This window comes from Vicugna pacos, chromosome 7 (assembly GCF_048564905.1).
Source record: "Vicugna pacos chromosome 7, VicPac4, whole genome shotgun sequence".
NCBI classification, from domain to species: Eukaryota; Metazoa; Chordata; class Mammalia; order Artiodactyla; family Camelidae; genus Vicugna; species Vicugna pacos.
In genome coordinates, this window is record NC_132993.1 from 19,003,883 (window position 1) to 19,025,676 (window position 21,794).

The 21,794-nt window shown below is 34.0% G+C and overlaps 1 protein-coding gene across 13 annotated transcripts in view; it reads right to left on the reverse strand.

The window, feature by feature from the left end:
* MKLN1 (muskelin 1) overlaps positions 1-21,794 on the reverse strand; it is a 169,654-nt gene that overhangs the window by 26,335 nt on the left and 121,525 nt on the right. For all 13 annotated transcript variants that reach the window (XR_012074266.1, XR_012074267.1, XR_012074264.1 and 10 more), the window contains 3 exons: positions 7,304-7,451; positions 6,246-6,360; positions 4,661-4,800 (listed from right to left, as the gene is read on the reverse strand). Coding sequence is in view for 9 of the 13 variants with exons in the window: in XM_072964451.1 (XP_072820552.1) it covers positions 4,661-4,800; positions 6,246-6,360; positions 7,304-7,451 (403 nt within the window). In the remaining 4 variants the exon portion in view is untranslated. The remainder of the gene's footprint in view (positions 1-4,660; positions 4,801-6,245; positions 6,361-7,303; positions 7,452-21,794) is intronic.

The window sequence follows — 21,794 nt, forward strand, 5'->3', positions numbered from 1 at the left end:
GAAGCACAGCACGACAGTAGGAGGGGCATGCTCGCGATATAATTGGGCCCCATACTCCCTGGGTGGGCAACCCACAAGCTGAAGAATAGTTAAATCGCAGAGGTCCTCCCACAGGAGTCAGAGTTCTAAGCCCCATGTCAGGCTCCCCAGCCCAGGGTTCTGGCATTGGGAGGAGACCCCAGGACATCTGGTTTTGAAGGCTAGTGGGGCTTGTTGCCAGGAGCCCCACGGGACTGGGGAAAACGGAGACTCCATTTGCTTGGGAAGTGTACGCGGAAACTTACGTGCATCAGGTCCAAGGGTAGAGGCAGTGATTTCATAGGAACCTAGGCCAGGCCTGCCTGCCTTTTTTGGAGGGTCTCCTGGGGATGTATGGGAAGGCTGTGGCTCACCGAGAGGACATAAAAGCTGATGGCCAACATTCCTGGAGTGTTAATCTACATGAGCTTTCCTGGAGGGCTGACATCTTGATTGGATCATTAGCACAAGACCTAGACCCACCCAACAGCCTGCAGGGAAGCCTCAGGCCAAACAACATACAGGATGGGAACACAGCCACACTCCTCAGCAGACTTGCTAAGCCACAAAGGCCTCTAGACACGGCCTTATCGACCAGAGGTCCAGACCCAAGCTTCACCCAGCAGTGGGCAGGCACTGGCTCCTCCTGCCAGGAACCCTGCATAAGCCTCTAGTTCAGCCTCATCCACCAGGGGCAGATACTAGAAACAAGAAAACGAACAATCCCAAAGCCTGTGGAAGGAATCCACAAAGACAGGCCATATTCTACACTGGGACTGGCTGGATCCTGACCCTTGGGTGACAAGAGGGGAGTGTACCACCAGGACACATAGGACATCTCCCACAGAGGGCCACCTCTCCAAGGCTGAGAAACGTAACTAACTTACTTAAAAATAAGAACAAAAAGATAAGACGATATGAGGCGGCAAAGGAATATCTCCTAGGCCAAGGCACAAGATAAAATCCCAAAAGAAGAAATAAGTGATGAGGAGATAGGCAGTTTATCTCAGAGAGTTTAAAGTAATGATGGCCAAGATGTTCAGAGAACCCAAGAGGAGTACAGATGCACAGAGCTAAGTCTTTAGCAAACATTTGGAAAATACAAAGAATACCCAAACAGAGCTGAAGAATAAAATCCCTTAAATGAAAAACACACTAGAAGAAACCAAGAATAGACTAAATGAGGCAGAAGAATGAATCAGTAAGCTAGAAGACAGATTAGTGGAAATCACTACTGCAGAACAGAAAAAAGAAAAAAGAATGAAAACAAAAGAGGATAATTTAACACAACTCTGGGACAACATGAAATGCACTAATATTTGCATTATAAGGGGTCCCAGAAAGAGAAGAGAGACAGAAAGGACCTGAGAAAATTTTTTGAGAGATAATCACTGAAAACTTCTCCAACTTGAAAAAGGAAACAGTCACCCAAGTCCAGGAAGCTCAGACAGTACCACACAGGATTAACCCAAAGAGGAACACACCAAGGCACATAGTCACCAAACTGACAAAAATTAAGGATAGGTAGAAAACATTAAAATTAGCAAGAGAAAAGCAATGAATAACATACAAGGGAACTCCCATAAGGTTATCAGCTGATTTTTCAGCAGAAACTCTAAAGGCCAGAAAGAAGTGGCACGATATATTTAGTGATGTAATTCTTGGATTACAACCAAGAATACTCTATCCAGCAAAGCTCTTGTTCAGATTTGAGGGAGAAATCAAAAGCTTCACAGGTAAACAAAAGCTAAAAGAACTCAGCACCACCAAACCAGATTTACAACAAATGTTAAAGGACTTTCTCTAGTTATCAAACCATAAGAAAAGAGAACAAAAACAAGAAAGAGAGAAAAAAAAAAAGACTTATAAAAGATTACTTTGGCTGTTAGGGGTCTTTTGTGGTTCCTTATAAGTTTGGAATTGTTTGTTCTAGTTCTGTGAGGAATGTTGTCAGTATTTTGACAGGGGTTGCATTGGATCTGTGGATTGCTTTGGGTAGTGCGGCCATTTTGATAGTGTTGATTCTTCCAATTGAAGACCACAAGAAATCTTTCCATTTCTTTGTGTCATTCTGGTTTTCGGAGTATAGATAACCTCCTTGGTTAAGTTTATATCTAGGTACTTTGTTGTTTTTAATGCAATGGAAACGTTTATTCCAGTTATAAAATTCTGGTTTTTGAAGTGAAAAAAAAAAGTGACTGAAGGGCCACAAATGGCAAAATATACTTCTTTCTTATGGGTGAGTTGTATTCCATTACATATACATATGCTACATCTTCTTTATCTATTCAGCTATTGATGTGCACTTAGGATGCTTCTGTATCTTGGCATTGTAAATAATGTTGCTGTTAATAGCACGGTTTATGTATCTTTTTGAGTTAATTCTTATTTTGTGGTTGGCTTTATTCCTTTGATAACTATGAAAGTTTAAAAAGCTAAAGCTCTAAATGTTCTTAAAAACAATGAACAGTACATATATGTAAATTTTAAAATATATATGTAGTTAAAAAAAAGAAAAAAAAAAAAGAAATGAGCTATCAAGCCATGAAAGAAACTTAAAAGACATATTACTAAATGAAAAAGAAGCCAGTGTGAAAGGTTACAAACTGTATGATTCCAACCAAATGACATCCTGGAAAAGGCAAAGCTACAGAAACAATAAAAAGATCATAGTTTCCAGGGGTTTGAGGAGAGGGAGGGAGGAATGAATAGATGGACCAAAGGGATTTTTAGGGCAATGAAATTATTCTGTATGATACTATAGTGGTGGCTACATGCTATTATGCATTTGTCAAAACCCATAGAATGTACAACATCAAGCGTGAACCCTAATGTAAACTATGGACTTTGGTTAATAATAATGCATCCATGTTGGTTCATCGATTTTACCAAATACGTCACACTGATGATGGATGTTGAGGGCAGGGGAGTATATAATGTGTGTGAGGGGGAGGGCTATGTGCAAACTCTGTATTTTCTGCTCAATTCTTCTGTGAACCTGAAACTGCTCTAAAAAATAAAGTCTAATAATAAAAAAAGAAAAAAGAATAATAATTTTTTAAAAAGAGGGGTGGGTATAGCTCAGCAGTAGAGCATGTGCTTAGTATGCTCAAGATCCTGCATTCAATCTCCAGTACTTCCATAAAAAAAAAAAGTCAGAGGAAAGCATTTATAAGTTAAGTTTCAATTCTTAAACAGTCTCCTTTAATCTCTAATGGGCCTTTGGTCAGAAAAATTTTTTTAAAAGCACAACTTAATATTCCAACTACAGCTATTATATCTGAAGGAAGGGAAAAAAACCACTATGATTTCCCCAAATTTGTCCTTAGCCTTTTAAAAAACAAAGTTCAACATTAAGTAAAGTACCAAGAAATAAAATTTTAGCAATGTAAATATTAGCTGAAGGTACCTTAAATCTTGTTAATAAGAAGGAATTTATCTCTAGCCATCCAGCCAATGTGAAGATTCACATCCTTTCTTCTATAGATTCTATAGGAAATACTCTTAATTATTCATAGTAATGCCAAAGTAACAGAAGTAACTAGCTTCTGTTATCAATACATCTCTCAAGCACAACTTGTAAAAGCAGAGGAAGAAATAAGTAAACATGATATGATAAAGAAACACAAATCTAATTATACCTACAGAGATTTTAATGTATTTATATTTTGTATAAAATACAATTATATAATAAACATATAAACATACATATGTATGTATGCATGCATGCGTGTGTTTGTGTGTGAGGTGGTGGTGGTGGTGGTGGTGCAGTGGTAAACTTTGGAGTCAGAACCCTCAGGATCAAATCCTGGCTCTGTCATTTATGGTCGAGTGATGCTAGATGAGTTATACAACCCGTTTAAAAATGTCTCCATTTCTTCTTTTATAAAAGAGATAATAATAGTATCTACCCCACTGGCTTATTCTGAGGATAACATACAGGATCTAGTACACAAAAATTGCTCAGTAAATGGTAGTTATTATTATCATTAAAAGCTAACCTTCCCTTTCTCCAAATTAAGTTTTTTTATAATCTATCAGTAACCAAAGGGACAGAGGTATTTTTCTACATTTTTCAGTAGCTTATCACCTGCTAAGGCTAAAAAGCAAACAGTGACCCAGGAGATGTATGAAAATGTTTGAGTATGTGATTTTGCAATTAAATGGCAAAGGTAATGATGTAAAACCATAAACATATTTGAAGCTGTATTCTGAAACGTAAATTATAAAGGTATTATTTAGTCAATTGGATCGTCACATTCACTGTTAAGAGAGTCATCAACAGGCCAGGCATATGTCAGCGGTCTAAAACTGACAATTTTTAGTGGTTAGGCCTTGAATCACTTGAAGGTAGGTTCATCAGCTTCAGAGGAATTTTTTTTATTATTTTAACAGTTGCAAAATTTCCTTGCTCTATCTGTAGTAATTTTTAGCATCAAGATCTATGTTCATTTTGTACTTCCCTTTGAAAGAAGAAAGCAAAAATAAAAATAACAAGACATTTACAAAAGTCATTATCTTCACAGTATTTACACTGTCATGTCACTAAATTTCCAAAGACAGTCATATCTCCAAAGTTTAGGTAATACCAACAATAGTTGACAATGCTAAATAAAAGTTGTCAGTGAACTATTTTTTATACCTGTGTTTTCTTATGAGGTACTTGCAATGCCTCAGTAAGTAATCTTTTGAAGGCCTACACAATTTCAGTGACCAGAAGTCATCTAATCTCATCTTTGGGGAGCAAGATTTTCCTGGATTTCCACCAAATAAATAATGAACCTATAATAAATAAAACAAATCAGATTTTAAAAAATGTATGCATACTCAAGAAACTACAGAAGCCATAGTAAAATTCTTCATTCTGGTAGTAGTGTGTAATAAGTAACTTCTTTAGCTTTACCCATATTAAAAAAAACTAAAACATAATTGCATTTCTAGCAAAGGCTTCTTCTGATTGTTCTCAAGTTTCCATTTTACTTTAATGTGGCTACTTCCTTAGGTTAAATCGTATATTAAAATAAATTGATTATCAAGGTTACACTGACAATGGAAGACATGAAACAAAAGCAATCATAGTTAAGAAGCTATTTCAAGATACAGAGTTTGCTTAGGACAACAAATAATGGGGATTATCAAATTAATCAAGTATTGATCATAATAACAAATGATATCTTTAAAAAAAACTCACAAGTTGAATCACTGAAGGTCAACAATAACTAGAAACTTTAAAAATTTTAGCATCTTAATTTTGCTTTAGCCTTAAGGCCCAATATTAAGTGGCACAAGTGATTTGTGAAGTAACTTTTTAAATATTATTCTATTATTCAATACCAAATAAGAAACATAAAAGGAATGCAATAATGATTTCACTATATTAATTATTGTTTTACTGATACTCTGTACTCGAAGTGTTAAAGCATTTCCTGAAATTCTGAAAACATTTATAATCAGTACTGTTATATAACAGATGTATTATTTCCATACTATAGATGGAAATTCATTTGTCCTTTAATTTGGGAGACTTTCAGAGAAAGCGCTTTCATTTATTCTGATGGTGTCTTTTACTTAAAGTTCTCAAATGACAGAGATCAAATAATCATCTACGGCCTAAACAGAAAGAATAAAGAATACAGGTTATATCAGTAATTTACTACATAATCTGAGCCTAATTATTAAACTATATGTAAAGTTTAAGGGAGAAATAGTTAAAGAAACCACTCTTGAACACTTAGTGACACTAAAACTTCAGAATTCAGGACTGTTTTCACAAGGCTGATGGAGAAGATATTGCAGTCACAGATAGGAAAAATAAAGACAAAAGACCTCTCACACAATGGGAAATCTAAAATCAGGAAGTTATATACACCTTTTCATATCATGGAAAAAGGTATCCAAATGCTGAAAACTGTACACCTACTTGAATGTTCATATTGTAGAAACAATAGGCCATGCTGTACATCAGATCTATGCAGCTAAGAAGCAGCAGCCATTGACCATTTTCAAAAGAAGAAAAGTGCCAGGAATTATGGACTATGCAAAAATGATTAATCTCTTAGGGAATTTTAGGGATAATATTGAATGTCTGCTACATATTCTAGTAAATGTCTGTTATGTATTTTAATTTTTTATTCAAATTACTTAAAAATAATCAGAAGAAGATATATTTTGGGATTCCTTCAGATTGTACGTCATGGAAAGTCTACAGGTCAGTGTAGTTAAGATACCTTGTGTAATTCATCATATACAAGCTGATGGGCAAATCTTGGACATGGTTCTTCCTCCTGAAGACTTTTACTTGGATTGTCCTTTGCAGCTTGATCATTCTTATAGACACAAGACCTGCAAGACACTGCTTTTTAAGGCATTCTATCCTAGAAAATTAGCAGCACACCTGATGTTAATACAATTGTAGCAAACAAATTAATTGCACACCTAACTAACAACAGAAGAATTATAAATTTGTTTACATCAAATCTTAAATTTCTTGTCACTCTCACAAAATAATCTGAATTTGTTACAACTGAGTTCTGAAGTTCTTTAATGCCCATCAAAAACCTCACTTAAGAACAATCTACTTCATGTTATAAAACAGGAACAGCATAATGAAGGCCTACACCAAAGGTTCAAAGAGATGATATCCCATTTATCTGTTCACAATAAAAAAGCTAATAACAGACTGTTCTCATTTTTACTGTAAATAAATGTCTTGTTTAGAAAATAATAAATTCCTTAGTTGATGAACACCACCCTCCATTACTGAATGGAGGAAGTTCTCTGAAGTGCTGGAGAATATTTACTTATGCATTAGTCACAGAACATTAGGGCTGGATCCTCTAGGTCAGTGTCTTCCAAAGCAAAATGTACAGTTCTGTGAGATGCTCTGTGACAAAAGGGTCCTGGTTTCAAATGCTAAATAATACCCCCTATCCTGGTCTAGTCAAATTGCTTCATTTTATAAAAACTAAGACCTAGGAACATTAAAAATATATTGTTCTCAAGTTCACACATCTACTTAGTAGCAAAAGCTAGGCTAAAATACAATTCTCTTGATTCTCAGACCGGGAAACATCTGCTAATTGAATAACTCAGAGGTAAAGTCCATTTGCTGAACATCACTGTATACACAGGCTCTGACACTGACTTCTCTGCTCGCCAGTATGGAAATTAAAACGTATGACATAAAAAATTAACACAAGCCTTCCATCTCTCTCTTCTTTTGAATAAACCAACAATCTCAAATATATGTTACACTGAAACCGCAGCACAGACAAGAGCATCTTACCAACTATTCCTCACAATGTCATAAATCCAGAAAGAATTTCTGACATTCTCTTCCCTTTTTTCCTTGTCTTTGCTGAGTCCAGATAAGACATGTATTTCATTCAGTTCTGGATCAATGGTTGCTCTCTGTGTGAATCCTGTCATCGGAACTACAAATTGAAAGAGAAAATAAGGTGACAATATTGACATTAATTAAGTTAGTAACCTCTCTACAAAAGATTAATACATCCATACCCTGCTCTACCTGTGTCCATAGCACTTATCTCCTAACATACTACATAAATTTTATATTAAACAATAAACAATTGTTTATTGCCTTCTCTCAACTCAAGAATATAAGCTCGACAGGGGCAGAGTTTGCTTAGTTTACTGTTTCTAGTGCCTAAAACAGTGCTTGGTATATAACAGTTACTCAAGTATCTGCTGAACAAATAAATGAATGCTAACTACCAGAATGGAGCTAGAGGAAGGGAAGAGGTAGAAAAAGGTATGCAATGTAATCATTTTATTGCGGGAGAGGCAATAGCTGATTTATTATCTAGGTCAGTCCTAATTTAATAGCAGAGATAAAATATTCAAATTTTGACCTGGAAAAACAAAAAACTTGACAAAAGTGAAACACAGTTTTGTTTAATAAGGTCAGAGTCATCTAAAATATCTGCTCATAACATACAATGAAATGACACAGTTTCTAAGAAAAATAAAATAAAATAAAATACGTGGGGATAAAACATGCCATTTTGTTTTTCTGAGTGGCTCAAACTTGCCAGAGTTAATATTTTATTTTTTCAGAAATCCATCAAATGAGTGATGGTCATTCTGCATTATCCAGTAATTTGTGAAACACTGATACGGCAAATGCCAAGTTTCTCATTATTGTTACTTGGAAATATTAGTTGAAATATAATTTTATGATTCACAACATACTTGCCATAGATCTAAAACAATGCCATTGTTTCAAAATTACATTTCTTTTATACACGAGCAATTATTATATACTCAAAAAGCTAAACAAACATCAGGTTGAAGTAAAACACTTCAGTCAATACAGAATACTATTGGAGGAGATGCTAACCATACTGATATTCATTCATCTTTATCTACATTAGCAGGGTCAAATAACACAGTATTTATTTTTTCCCTGTTCACCTTAAATTCATTCATATTTTACATTCAAATTCAATAAATTTGTTTGGGATATTTTACACACTATCCAAATGTACCCCACAGTAAACATATTAAAAAATTACACACACATATATAACACAATATGCAAATTTATATGCAGCGATATACAAATAAATTTAAATTTATATATACACACACCTACATCAACCTAATCTTAATAGTAACCCAACATTCATGCTATATAGTCTTTAGTGGTTACGTAAATCCTGTATTCCCTTAATAAGCCTTGGTAAACTTTCAAAAGTGCCTAGGTTCTGACCTCTGTTCCTCAGATAACCTTGGAAGAAAAGCAGTATAGAAATAAAAATTATTTTCATTAGTGGTAGACATGGAGGACATAAATGCCTAAATTTATTGCACTTAAATGTCTTCATTCCATTTCATCTTTAATACTGAGCCTTTGGATTAAGAATTCTATAACATGGGTTGACACACTATGGCTTGATCTGACCTTCCTGGGGTCAAATTAGGCTTATCCATTCATTTATGTTTTGTCTGTGGCTGATTTCACCCATAATAGCAGGGATGCAACGGCAACAATTACATCTGGCTCTTCAAAGACAACATTTTCTAACCCCAATTTCGTAATCTTTTAAAATGCAAGTATCAGAAATGTATGGCTTATAAACTAATGCAACAAACTTCTTACCTTAAACAAGGACCCACTGAAGAAATGGAAATTTCTGGGTGGAGTGGAAATCGGTCAAGAGGGAAAGAAATTTTGAATTCTATAAAATGGAGCTGGAGTCACCAAGAGGAAATTAGAGGAAATTAAAGTATTGGGTCGGGGGAGGCATGCAAAAATGTGGAAGAATTTAAGACCAAATTTTATAGGCTTCCTCTTCCATACTGTTACATTTTGTCTAGAAGCAGCTTTGTAGCAGAAGAGAAAAATGACAAGCATTGCTTCTCAAAAACAAAAGCAGTAAGCAGGTTTACGATATTTAGGGAGGTAAGACTACCATGTTTATAAAATTTGTACTGTAAGAGTTATAAAAAATTACTTTGATTATTAAGCATACTAGAAAATATGTGCTTCACATTTCTTTGACCTTTCATATATAATATGCCTTTTATTCTGCATAATGTTGATTTCTGCCCCAAAGTTTTACATTTAAATCTATTATTGGCTTTTAAAACAGCTTAAAACACAAACCATACAATTCACCTATTTAAAGTATACAGCCTAATTTTTTTTTAGTATATTCACTGAAAAATCATCATCACAATCTAATTTTAGAACATTTTCATAACTCCAAAAAGGAACTCTATACTCATTAGCAGCCCGTCATTCCCCAACCCTCTTCACGTCTCCCCACAGGGCAGCTGCATCATTTAACATGACTACCAGCAACTAGTGTGTAGTATGGATAGGCAAAGTGAGAGGCTCTTGAGATACACGGATCAAATGGGAGGCTGTTATGAGTGCAATGGGGTGGACTGGAAAAAAAGTAGTAGGGAAATATCAATAAAGAAGCATTATTTCCATGAAATGGGTATCATCAGCACAGAAAATTACATCATAAGTACTAAAAAAAGTCTCTAGACTAACTTAATAGAGACCAAGCTTGGAGAAGAAACTTGTGAAAAATAAGACTAAAAATGTTTCAATAAAATTTTTTGGAGGTATCCAAATATTTTACTCTAAGAATATTCAAACATAAAATCTCTCAAGAACAACATTCCTATTAATCCTGAAGTTTACAGGCCTTTACAAATAAAAGTTTTATTGCATACTAAAGACAAGGAAAGTGTCTATATATAAAATATATGTGTGTATGTAAACAGAAAAAATACGAGATACGAAAGAATACCAAATTGTAAATAATAGTTTCGGGGGTGGGGTGGGAGTTACTTTAATATTCAATTACACAATATAAAAATTTCCAATATATATTGCCTTTATATTGTAAGAAGAAAAATCCAAACCAAAATACAGAAAAAAAAATATCTGGGTATAAATACTGGAGACTTTTACTATTAAGTGAAACATTTTCACATACCTTTTCAAATTTCTCACGAACAAAATTTTACATTAATATTTGGAAGTTGTTATTTAGATGGGAAGGGATTTCAGGTTTCAAAAGACAATTTTACTGGCACTAAAAAAAAAAGCTTTAAAACTATTTTGCTGGCGTAATTACAAAACTAAAACTGTGTATTAAAAAGTATTTTTGATACTTTCTCTAAAAAATAAAAACGAGAACTTATATCTGAAGAGTTCCTAAAGATCAGGGAGTTAATTCAAATTTACACTGAATATATCTATGTTAATGGCCTTTTGTTTAAATTTTACAAATTGTACTTAGGCATAATTCCTACTTCCACTCCATTCCACATACAGTAACAATTCAAAAAACATTTCAATAGAAAATGAACAAAAATAAAGTTTTTCATTATCTAACTTCAAAAGCAGTCTGAATTTCCCCAAGAAACTATTAAAAATGTCCATTTCTGTAATACTTTAAATTTGATTTATCTCCTTTGTAAACAGAAGGAAAAAACCCTATTTCTCATCTTAAATGAAGATTTTATACATTTTTATTAAAAAATTAAAATGTAAAAAATTACATATAATTACATATACTTTAAAGAATTATGGCCTAGCCCTAGTATGCATTCTAGAATTGAATTTTTACTACAAACAGAAGCTGCTTATGAAATCTAAGGTTGGGATTTTCTGTTTCAGATAGCAAACTAAACATTAACTACATTATCCCTCCTTTCCATAACCCCACTTGAATTGGCAAAAACAACATTATAGCAAAAAGAAAAATAAAAGCCAAAGAATAGGACTAGAAAAGAAGAAATTATGTCAAGACATCAAGAGGTAAGAAATTTTCTGGAATCTTGAAAGATAGCAGTTGGGATTGTACCGACAGAAATCACAGCCAAGAAACAGAGAACCCAACTCATCAGAGATAAAAGATGGAAAATTTCCAAACAAGTCATCAAATACAAAAAGTTGTAGACAATGAAAATGACTCCTGTGGAGAGCTTCTAATAAGGACACAGGGGCTTGAGTAAGAATAAGCGCAGAGCTTAAAGTAACTGCAAATCTTCACCACAGACATTAGGGGAGGATATAGGAGACAAAGCAGCTGTGCTTTGTTTTGATAATCATGTATGTCCCATCCTGCCTGCCTAGATTCAGTTTATTCACCCTATAAGAAAGCCTGAATGTACTTTGCATTCATACAGAACCCTTGGTCAGTGTTTGATTTAAGGGAGAAATAGAAAAATAGACCTATACAATGCACCGGAAACCACTGTCAAAACTTTCTTAACTGATATAGTCCTTTATTCATAAATTTTAATGTTAAGACAGGAATCACACGACATATGAGGAAAAAAATTAGCAGTCTAAAGAGAGGGGCCTGGATGAACAAATAGAACGGGGAAAGATAAATCACGGAAAGGAACAGAACTTAGAAGAAAAAACCCAAACTCACTACCCTTGTAGAGAGTAAAGAAAAACATGTGTAAAACAAGAATAAGTTTTCATAAAAAGAAGCAGAGTATGAAAAGATGTTAAAAAGAAAAACTATGATTTAAAAAATCAAATGACAGAATGAAAACAAAATGGGCATAGTTAAAAACAAAGTCAGTGGTCTCAAGACAAAGTTGATAAATTATCAGAATATATAGCAAAAAGATATAGAAATTATGATAGCAAAGGGACACAGATAATAAAGCCATTGAAGTAAAAAAAATTTGTCTGAAAAGAACCCCAGAAGGCGAGATGAAACAATGTAGAAGAAAAAAAAAAAAGAAAGAAAGAAAGAAAGAAAATTTCCCTGAACAGAAAAATAAGTAGGTATCCTGTTTGAAAGAGCCTTGGGCGCTAAGCATGGTTGTTGTTGTTTTTAAGATTACATTTCTCTCTCTCTCTCTCTCTCTCTCTCTCTCTCTCTAAATATAGCTCCTAGTGAAACTTCAAAACATTAGGAATAAAAAAAAATTCTAAAAGCGTCTAGAGAGGGAAAAAGCAGGTTATTATCTACAGAGGAATAAGTATCAAACTAACATTAGGCCTTTTATCAGTAACAAAGAATGCTAGAATACAATGGAGTAACAACTTCAAAATTCCTTGGAATATAAAATGATATGGAACTAAAATTCTATTTCCAGTTAAACTAGCAATCTCAACAATGAGGGCAAAATAAAGGAATCTTTGGATTAGCAGAAATAATAAAGAAATAACATCAGTGACTGCATCTGAAAAAGTTCTTCGAGGAGCTATTTCAACAAAACAAGGAAGAGCCCTCAGGTTGATAGTGAAGTCTAGGAACAAAGGATCAATTTATCACTTCCATTTACTATCACCCTTCTATGCAAGGGTTTCTTAGCTTTAAACCCTTTGGGGGAAGTGAAAGGCAGTTTCCTGGACTTGAAGGGGAGGGGAGGAAGAAATGAATTATTGTCAGTAGATGGTCAGTCCACATCTATTTTCATCAATTCTTAACTCCACTGGGGTTTCTGCACTGCCATAATGTTGTTCTTTTGATTCTGGCACTAGTGGTATGGGCTACTACTGCTAGTTTCTACAGTGAAGGAGCAAGAATTAACTTAAGGAGAGATAGCTTGTGTCTCATTTAAAGAGTTCCTGTAGGCCAGGGATGATTTCAGGGAAAGGAATCAGCAACCTGTGTTAAGTTTGCCACTTTGACAGAAAAACTTTTCATTTCATAGCATTTTACATTGTTTGAACTCTGCTTTCTTGATTATGCACATTGCATTACTTCTGTAATAATTTCATAAAAATAAAAAATGGCTGAACAAAAATGGCATTATCAAAAACTGAAAAGGCTTAAAGGTCAAAACCAAGAAAGAAGCTTTCATTCTAACATATCATAACTATTAATACAGTCTTATGTATTAAATATCTTTCTAAGACGAAAACAAGGCTATCTTTCAATTTAATAACCTCTAATGGGTAGTAGCTGTGGTGGGGAAAAGGATAAAAGGTTTGCAACATATAATATTTTAACAGGCTTTAGAGTCAATTGCCAAAAAGCTTGACTGAATGCCAGGAGTCTTCACCAGGTTTTATAAAAACTGACTCACAAAGAAAAGTTAATCAAACAGATCAATAAACAAGATCATGTTAATCATAAACACAGTTTTAAAGGACACCTACTTGAGAAAACAGAATAAGAATTGTACAATAAACAACTATTACTGTCAATCTGTTATTTTTACAGTTTTTTCAAGAAACTACAATGATAATTGTTCAATTCTCCTGTTATTTTTCTTTAGCATCTGTAATACATGAAATAGTACAGCTAAAAGGGAAATCAGGTGAAATATTTTATCTGACAGTCTGAATCACATTTTTTTTCTCTTTCTTTGATTTACATAAAAGGAGATTACCAAAATGTGTAACATTAAGGGAACCCTATTGGGAGAATAAAAAGCTAACAAAAATATTTTTGAAATTATTTAAATTCCTGAGGAAGATACCTTTTTACCTTTTTGTATTGATTCATGAACTAATTTTTGCTTCATGACCCAATGCACACAGATATCCTTTATTAATTACTTAAGACACAGAAAACAATTTTCAGAACTGCCACAGACCCTGTTTGGGGGAAGCATCCTAGGAACTTGTTTGGAAAAGCCAGGAATTTTTGAAGAAAGCACTAACCATTCTGTCTCTGGACTGCTGTTCTAATTCCCAGATCCTGGACTTGAGCTGCAACATTTCCTGCCTCCAGCCAGCACTGCTTGCTTCAGACTGGCCCCCACAATCTCAACTGGCAAGAGCCAATTCCTTAATATCCTGTTACTACTGTTTGTCCTGAACTCAGTGGTCTTTGCTGACAGATTCCTTGGTTTGTCTCCAGTCTGAAGTTTTTGTCAGCAACCAAGGACCACCCTGAATGGGCTTTTCTTCAAATTGCAGGGCTTGTCCCTATACTTGTTTACATATAGATATATGCACCGCACCCCCCAATTTTTTTTTTCTGATTGTTGAATATATTGTGCAGTGTTTAATACACTGAACCTTTAAAAGCTGTCCATTTATCTTTATTTCAAAAATTTGAAATTCAGGCCAGCATATACTTGAGCTAAGTATTTGGTGAAATATAAATGTGAATAAATAGCATAACTCCCCCCCCCTCCAACAATGCCACAGAAATATAAAATTTAATAAAAAGTTTTCCACAAATACTCTATATGTTGGGATACTTTTCAGCTTCAAGTAACAGAAAACCTGAATAATGACAGATGAAGCAGCTCATATAACAAATTTTTGCAGGTAGACACCTACAGGATAGCTCAGCAATTCAACCAAATCATGGTGCTAGATTAATGACCCTACAATTCTCCTGGCCTTCCACTCATCTCTGAAAGTTGCTAGTACCAGCTCTAAGGATCACATCCTTTTATAGGGCATTCAAACCAGGGAAAGAAATAACTCTTTCAGCATCTGTTTTCTTAGGGAAGATATTTTCCCCAAATGCCTTCCAGGAGACTTTCCTTATATCTTACTGGCCATAACTGTGTCACATGGGAGGAAGGGAAAGTGAAATAATCTGGCAAAGGATAACAATGACTGTTTACTGTTTTAGGCTAATCACAATTCAACCCCTGGGCAACTTGGCATTAAACAAAATCATGACTTGGTTAATAAGAAAGGGCTGATGATTACAGGGTAGCAACCAACAATGTCTGCCACATTCTTAAATTCGAAATCTGGAAAATGAGAACGTCTGTTATGTATTTTTACTGAAGTATAGTTGATTTACAATATTGTATTAGTTTCAGGTGTACAGCATGATTTGTGGTTTTTTGCAGATTATATTCCATCATAGGTCATTATATGACATTGGGTATAATACCCTGTGCTCTACAGTAAATTCTTGTTGCTTATCTATTATGTATGTACAGTAGTTTGTATCTATTACTCCTATATTCCTGATTTATCCTTCCCCATTTCCCTATGCCTTTTAATAACCATAAGCTTGTTTTCTACATTTGAGTCTGTTTCTGTTTTGAATATAGATTTGTATTATTTTTTAGATTTCAAATACAAGTGACATCATATGATGTTTGTCTTTCCCTGTGTGACTTATTTCAGTATGCATTATATTCCCTAGGTCCACCCATGTCCCTGCAAATGGTAATATTTCATTCTCTTTTTATGGCTGAGTAGTAAGTAATATTCCTTTGTGTATTGTACACACATTGTATGTATGTATGTATGTGTGTATACATACATACACACACACCCGCCATATCTTCTTAAGCCAATTATCTGTTGATGAGCACTTGGGTTGCTTCTATGTCTTGGCTATTGTAAATAGTGCTGCTATGAACATTGCGGTGCATGTATCTTTTTGAATTGAAGTTTTGTTTTTTCCAGACATATACCCAGGAGTGGAAATGCTGGACCACATGATAGTTCTGTTTTTAGTTTTTTAAGGAACCTCCATACTAGTTTACATGGGTGGGTGGCTACACCAATCTACATTCCCACCAACAGTATACGAGGGTTCTCTCTTCTCTAAATCCTCTCCAACATTTGTTATTTGTAGACTTTTTGATGATAGCCATTCTGACGATGTGAAGTGATATCTCACTGTGATTTACATTTCTCTAATAATTAGCAATGTTGAGCATCTTTTCATGTGCCTGTTAGCCATCTGAAATCTTCTTTCGAAAAATGTCTATTTAGGTCTACTCATTTTTTAATTGGTTTTATTATTTTTTTGATATTGAGTTGTATGAGTTGTTTGTACATTTTGAATATCAATCCCTTGTCAGTTGCATCATTTGTAAATATTTTTTCCCATTCTGTAGGTTGTCTTTTTGTTTTGTTGATGGTTTCCTTTGTTGTGTAAAAGCTTTTACGTTTGATTAGGTCATATTTGTTTATTTTTGCTTTTATTTCTTTTGCCTTAATTGACCATAGGTGTGTGGGTTTACTTCTGGGCTCCCTATTCTGTTCCATTTAACCGTGTGTGTGTTTTTCTGCAAATACCATGCTGTTTTGATTAATGCAGCTGTGTAGTACAGACTGAAGTCTAGAAGGGTTGTTCTTCCAGCTTTGTTCTTTTTTCTCAGGATTGCTTTGGCAATTCTGGGTCTTTTGTGGTTCCATATAAATTTTAGAATTATTTTAGAACTTCTATCACTTTAACTGAACCCAGATTTCTACTACTCATTATTTACTTTTTGTAAAATTCCAACTAGGTTTTGACACTCAATAATATAGTATTTATTGATCTATCTCAGTTGTATTAAGTTACAAAGAATTAATATCACTGAATAGATCAACCATTATTTATTTAACCAGTTACCTACTGGTGGATAATTAAAGTTGTTTCCAGATTTCCGAACTCTTGCAAACAATACTGCAATAAGTATCTCTGTACAGCTTATTTTTATGCATCTGCACAACTGTGTGAGTAGGATAAATTCCTGGGAAAAAAAATGCTTGGTCAAAGAGTATACGTATTTAATACTTTAATAGATATCAACATTCAGTGAATGATCTTTTACTTTATATTTTAAAAATTATGAATGAAGCTGAGCATCTATACAGAAGTAAATTTATCAGCTTTTTGAATTGTTTTTTTTCTTTGAACTATCTATTCATATTGTTTGTCATTTTTCTACTAAACAATCATTCCTCTTTTAGTGATTTTAAGTCTTTTGTTTATACAGTAGGATATTAACCTTTGTCTTAGTTGCTAGTTTGTCATTTGTTATTTAAGTATTTTTCCATAAGTAATTTTTTAATTTGCAAAGAAATCAAACTAAATCTTTTTCTTTATAACTTCTGGGTTTTGCACCATGTTTGGAAAGGTCTTCCAATTCTAAATTATTAAGAACAATTAGACATGTATTTTTATTTCCTAAGTATAAAACCTGAGTCTACTCAGAATTTTTTGTGATATACAGACATCAGAGTCCCAGATTTTACTTTTTGCTTATTGCCAAGTCTTAGGTAACATTTCAGTGTCATTTATCACATAATCTATTTTGCTTCTCTGATTGGAAGTGCCACTTTACCATATACTAAATTCTCACATGTACTTGGGGATATTCTACACTATCTGTTCTATTCCATCCCATTAATCTGTACAGAACTGCAGCTTTATAAATATCTGGTAGTATTAATATTATTTCATTACCTTTCATTTTCAAAACAGCCTTTAGTGTTCTTGAATGCTTGTTTTTACAGGTGAACTTTTAATTTACATTTACTATCAAATGACCTAAATTTTATATTAAAAATATGAAATACTTTTATAAGCTTTTAACCAGCAAAAACACTCCTCCGAAGGTAAAAGGGGGAAGTTATAGAAAGTTACTATTACCAGTAATGTTGAGAAGAAAAACAAGTACATAATCCGATTTTATCTGAATAATAGTATACCAAATAGAAAATGCTAAATGGAAAGCAATGAATCCTAGTTACACTGAAAATAAGCAGTACCATTTCCTAGCTCAGTAGCTAATCTATGTTAATGACAGGAAATCATTAGCTTCAGAATGTTCTCTATACTGCTGAATTGGCCTTATTTAGTTAATTGGTAAAAGTCTAAAAGGGTCAAAAACATAAGGACTCATCACACACACATACATACTTGATTAAAAAAACAAACAGTATCAGTAAGCACAATAAGCACATTCCCAGGGTTGAAATGAAAATCAGTAAGATTTTGCTTTTAAGATTTTCATGAAATTATGTTTACAGATACACCAGATCTTGCAGACATAACTAATACGGCTCATATTTGTTATTTTCACAGCCTGATAAAAGCAGAAAGGAGTGAAATTTAACTGTCAAAATTCTGGAGCTAGATGAAGCCTTAAAATCATCTGGTCAAATTAAATAACATTCATTAGTTCAAAGATCAACTGGTCAAATCCCCTCATTTTCAGGTGGATAGTCAAGTCCAGAGAAGTTATATAATTCTGGCAAAGTTATAGAAGGATAAGTGGCAGACCCTGATGAAGAGAGCTGTTGATTCTGAATTCACTATTCTTTCAATTATACCAATCTGCCACTATGGTTAGAACAGAATGGAATAAACAGTGGCAGATGTGGGAAAATACAGTTGATAGAATTTAAGGAACAAAACAAGTATACACATTTCTACTACAGAAGAGGGATTAGGTTGTGAGAGCTCTGTATCATCAAGGCCCAACTTCGTATCTGGCAAATGGTGAAGACACAATATGTGTTTGTTACCTTGAATAATACAGATATGAGAAAGTAATTCCATTATAATAGACTGAATTTCTATGGTAAACTGTAAGTTCTGCTGGTGTGACAGGACTTCTAAACATAATTTTCAATTAGTGTTAAATTCAGAGTTTACATATGGGGAGTCTGCTAAGCCCCTTGTGTTCACAGACTTACTTCAAAAGTTACTCAGAAAAAACCCCCAAATTTTAGATGTGCTGAATTTGGATGTAATTATGTATGTGTTAGACACAATATTAATAAATCCCTTCTTCCTCAACAGCTGCCAATTCACTGATTTAAATTATAATTTCCTTCTGAGGGAAACATAAAATTGTTATACTCTAGTTAAGAAATAAGAACTAATGTTTCTTTAGATCTTAAAATATTAAATCTGAGTAATTTATTTAAGTAACTATAAATAGTAACCATTTAAGATTTTATAGTATCTGACACAATAAAAATTTACAAGAAGCAGCAATTTTACAATTAGATATACCATCTCTAATTAGTGATCTCAATAGTTCACACAAATTTCTTCTATGATTTCAAACAATCCAATTTGAAACTCACATAAAAGCAGTTTTAATCAAATAACCCACATTACTGAATCACAGATAAACATAGTAATTATATATCAAGTCCATTTTCAATTACAGTAATTAACTATAATAAAACAGCTTTTGAAGAAGTTAATAAATAGAATGTTTAAATGAGCTACAGAGCATCCGTGTGATGTAATAAAATTGGTGCTTTCTAAGAATATTTAATAATTTAGAAATTTAAATAGTACTGTTTTGTCCTCCAAAGGATTTTTAATGGCTTACAAAATAATTAACAATCTAGTAAGATGAAATTTAAAATTTAAATGGACTTTAAAAAAATCAAGTAAAAGTAATTCTACAGGAGGATAATACATATACCATAGTTCCAACATGAGGTTTTCTGATTGGACTAACTTAATCCAGTGAAGAAATTTTTAGGAGATCTAGGATACTGAAAAGACTGAATGCTCTTTAAGAAATCCTAAATAAAGTCTGAGCAAATTTTACAGGTTTTGAAAAGCAAAGTCAAGATTATACTGCCAGGTGAATACCTAGAATTGTGTTAACAATTAAAGATAGAACCATATGCTCTAATTCCTAACCTGGGTTTGAGGAATTAAAGAATTTCAGGAGACAATGATCTATAAGCCAAGATCTGAACGATGAGCCCAAGTACACTACATTTTGGAGGTGGGAGGAAAGAGCGATTCAGGTATGGAGAAGAATATGGGAAAAACTCCAAAGGCATGAAAAAGAATACTATCAATGAAGAATTAATATTCGGTGGTCATGAAACAAAGAATTGGTGGATACCAAGAATGGAGAACTAACGATGCTGAAGCATATCATAAAGAAATCTGTGAGTCAGGCTGCATTTAGATTTAATTGTGAGGGCAAAGAGAAACAGTAAAAAGATTTTAAGCAAGGAAGAAAAATCAGGGTTTAAAAAAAATTTTTTAAAGATATTTTCTTATCTTATTAGTACTAATTAAAAGATAAGGTTGTCAATCTATTACTTTTTCCTCCCTATGTGCAACTATAAGCTTCATGAAGATAGAGCCCTTATTCACAGTTGTATCTCTAGTGCTTAGATTATTTTCTAACACCTAGTAGTTGACCAATAAAAAATCTTTTGAATAAATGTTACAGTGTACGGTTCTGCACTTAACTGGTAACACAGAACAGCTGCATTCTGCTTGAAGTGTGAAGAATGGGTTGGGGGAGGGATGGGATACCCAGGAAGAAGACTAGAAACAAGGCCAAACAGGTGTTGACAGCCCAAACTAGTGAAGTAGCAATGGGAAGAGAGAAAAGACGGAGGTAAAACTGACTTGACTTGATTACTGAATAGATCAGTGAACCTGTAGGTAGTATTGACATACTTGTGAAAACTGAGGTATCCGACAATACCAGCCCATAGAGTCAATCCATTTCTATTCCTAGAGTAGCCATGAGTAGGAATACTATTTTCCTTAAAGTATAATTTGGATCATTTACAGACATGCAAACTAAAGCTAAGGACATTAGGTACCTTGCCCAGGGAACTAAGGTTAGGGTCTGAAGAACCAGAACAGTGGTTCTCAATCCTCACCACTTATCAGAAACCCTTGGGGTAGGGGCGGGGGCTGGGCAAGGAAGATAGAGAGTGAAAAGGGGACTCAAGGAGGGGAGTACAAAAGAAAGAAAAGGGGGGAATGGGAAAGAAGAGAGAAATGAGCAGGAGGAAGTGACAGAAGTGAAGGAGGGAGTGAGGGAGATGGAAAAAAATAAGAAAAATAGAAAAATGAAAAGTATTTCAGCTTCACTCTAATATGCCAATAGAGCTACTGAGAATTTCACAATTTCAAGTAATAACAGCAACAGTTTTAGGCAAGAAAAATTTCCAAGTAGTTCTAACCAGATTCTCAACTCTGGCATAAAAAATCCTCAGTTGAAGCACCTGATGCACATACAGCCTTTGGACAATGCAACTTACAGGCATATAGTCAAAATTAACTACTTGGAAAATGCACATTTAGACAAAACTTTAATCACATTACGACCCTGGCATTAAATCTTTCAATAACTTCCTATTTAGGGGAAAAAAATCCAAATTTCCTCCATTTGTACAAGGCACTGAATGAATAATCAGATTCTCAACTATTTCTCTAACCTCATTTCACACCAACTTTCCCCATCCTCAGTCTGCACCAGTCCCTTCTGTTTCTGGAACACTACATTCTTTCCTGCTTTGAAATCTTTGTACATGTCTTTCTCTCAGTTCTCCACATGGTTCTTTCCTAATTCTTTACTTCTCATCTTGAAGTTTACCTCCTCAGAGCCAGTTTCCCAACCTACTCTATCTAAACGGGACCTCCTATGTTGCTCATTTTTTTCCTTCACAGTACTTAGGAGACAACTGTAGGTCTCTCTTCATTAGAATGAGTCCTCTGGGAGCAGGAATCTTATCCCCTATAGGCCCACAGCTATAGACCTAAACTTAATTGGCATATAGAAGGCACTGAAATATGTTGGGAGAAAGGAAGGGAGAAGGTCAAATTTAGATAGTAGTAGCTGAT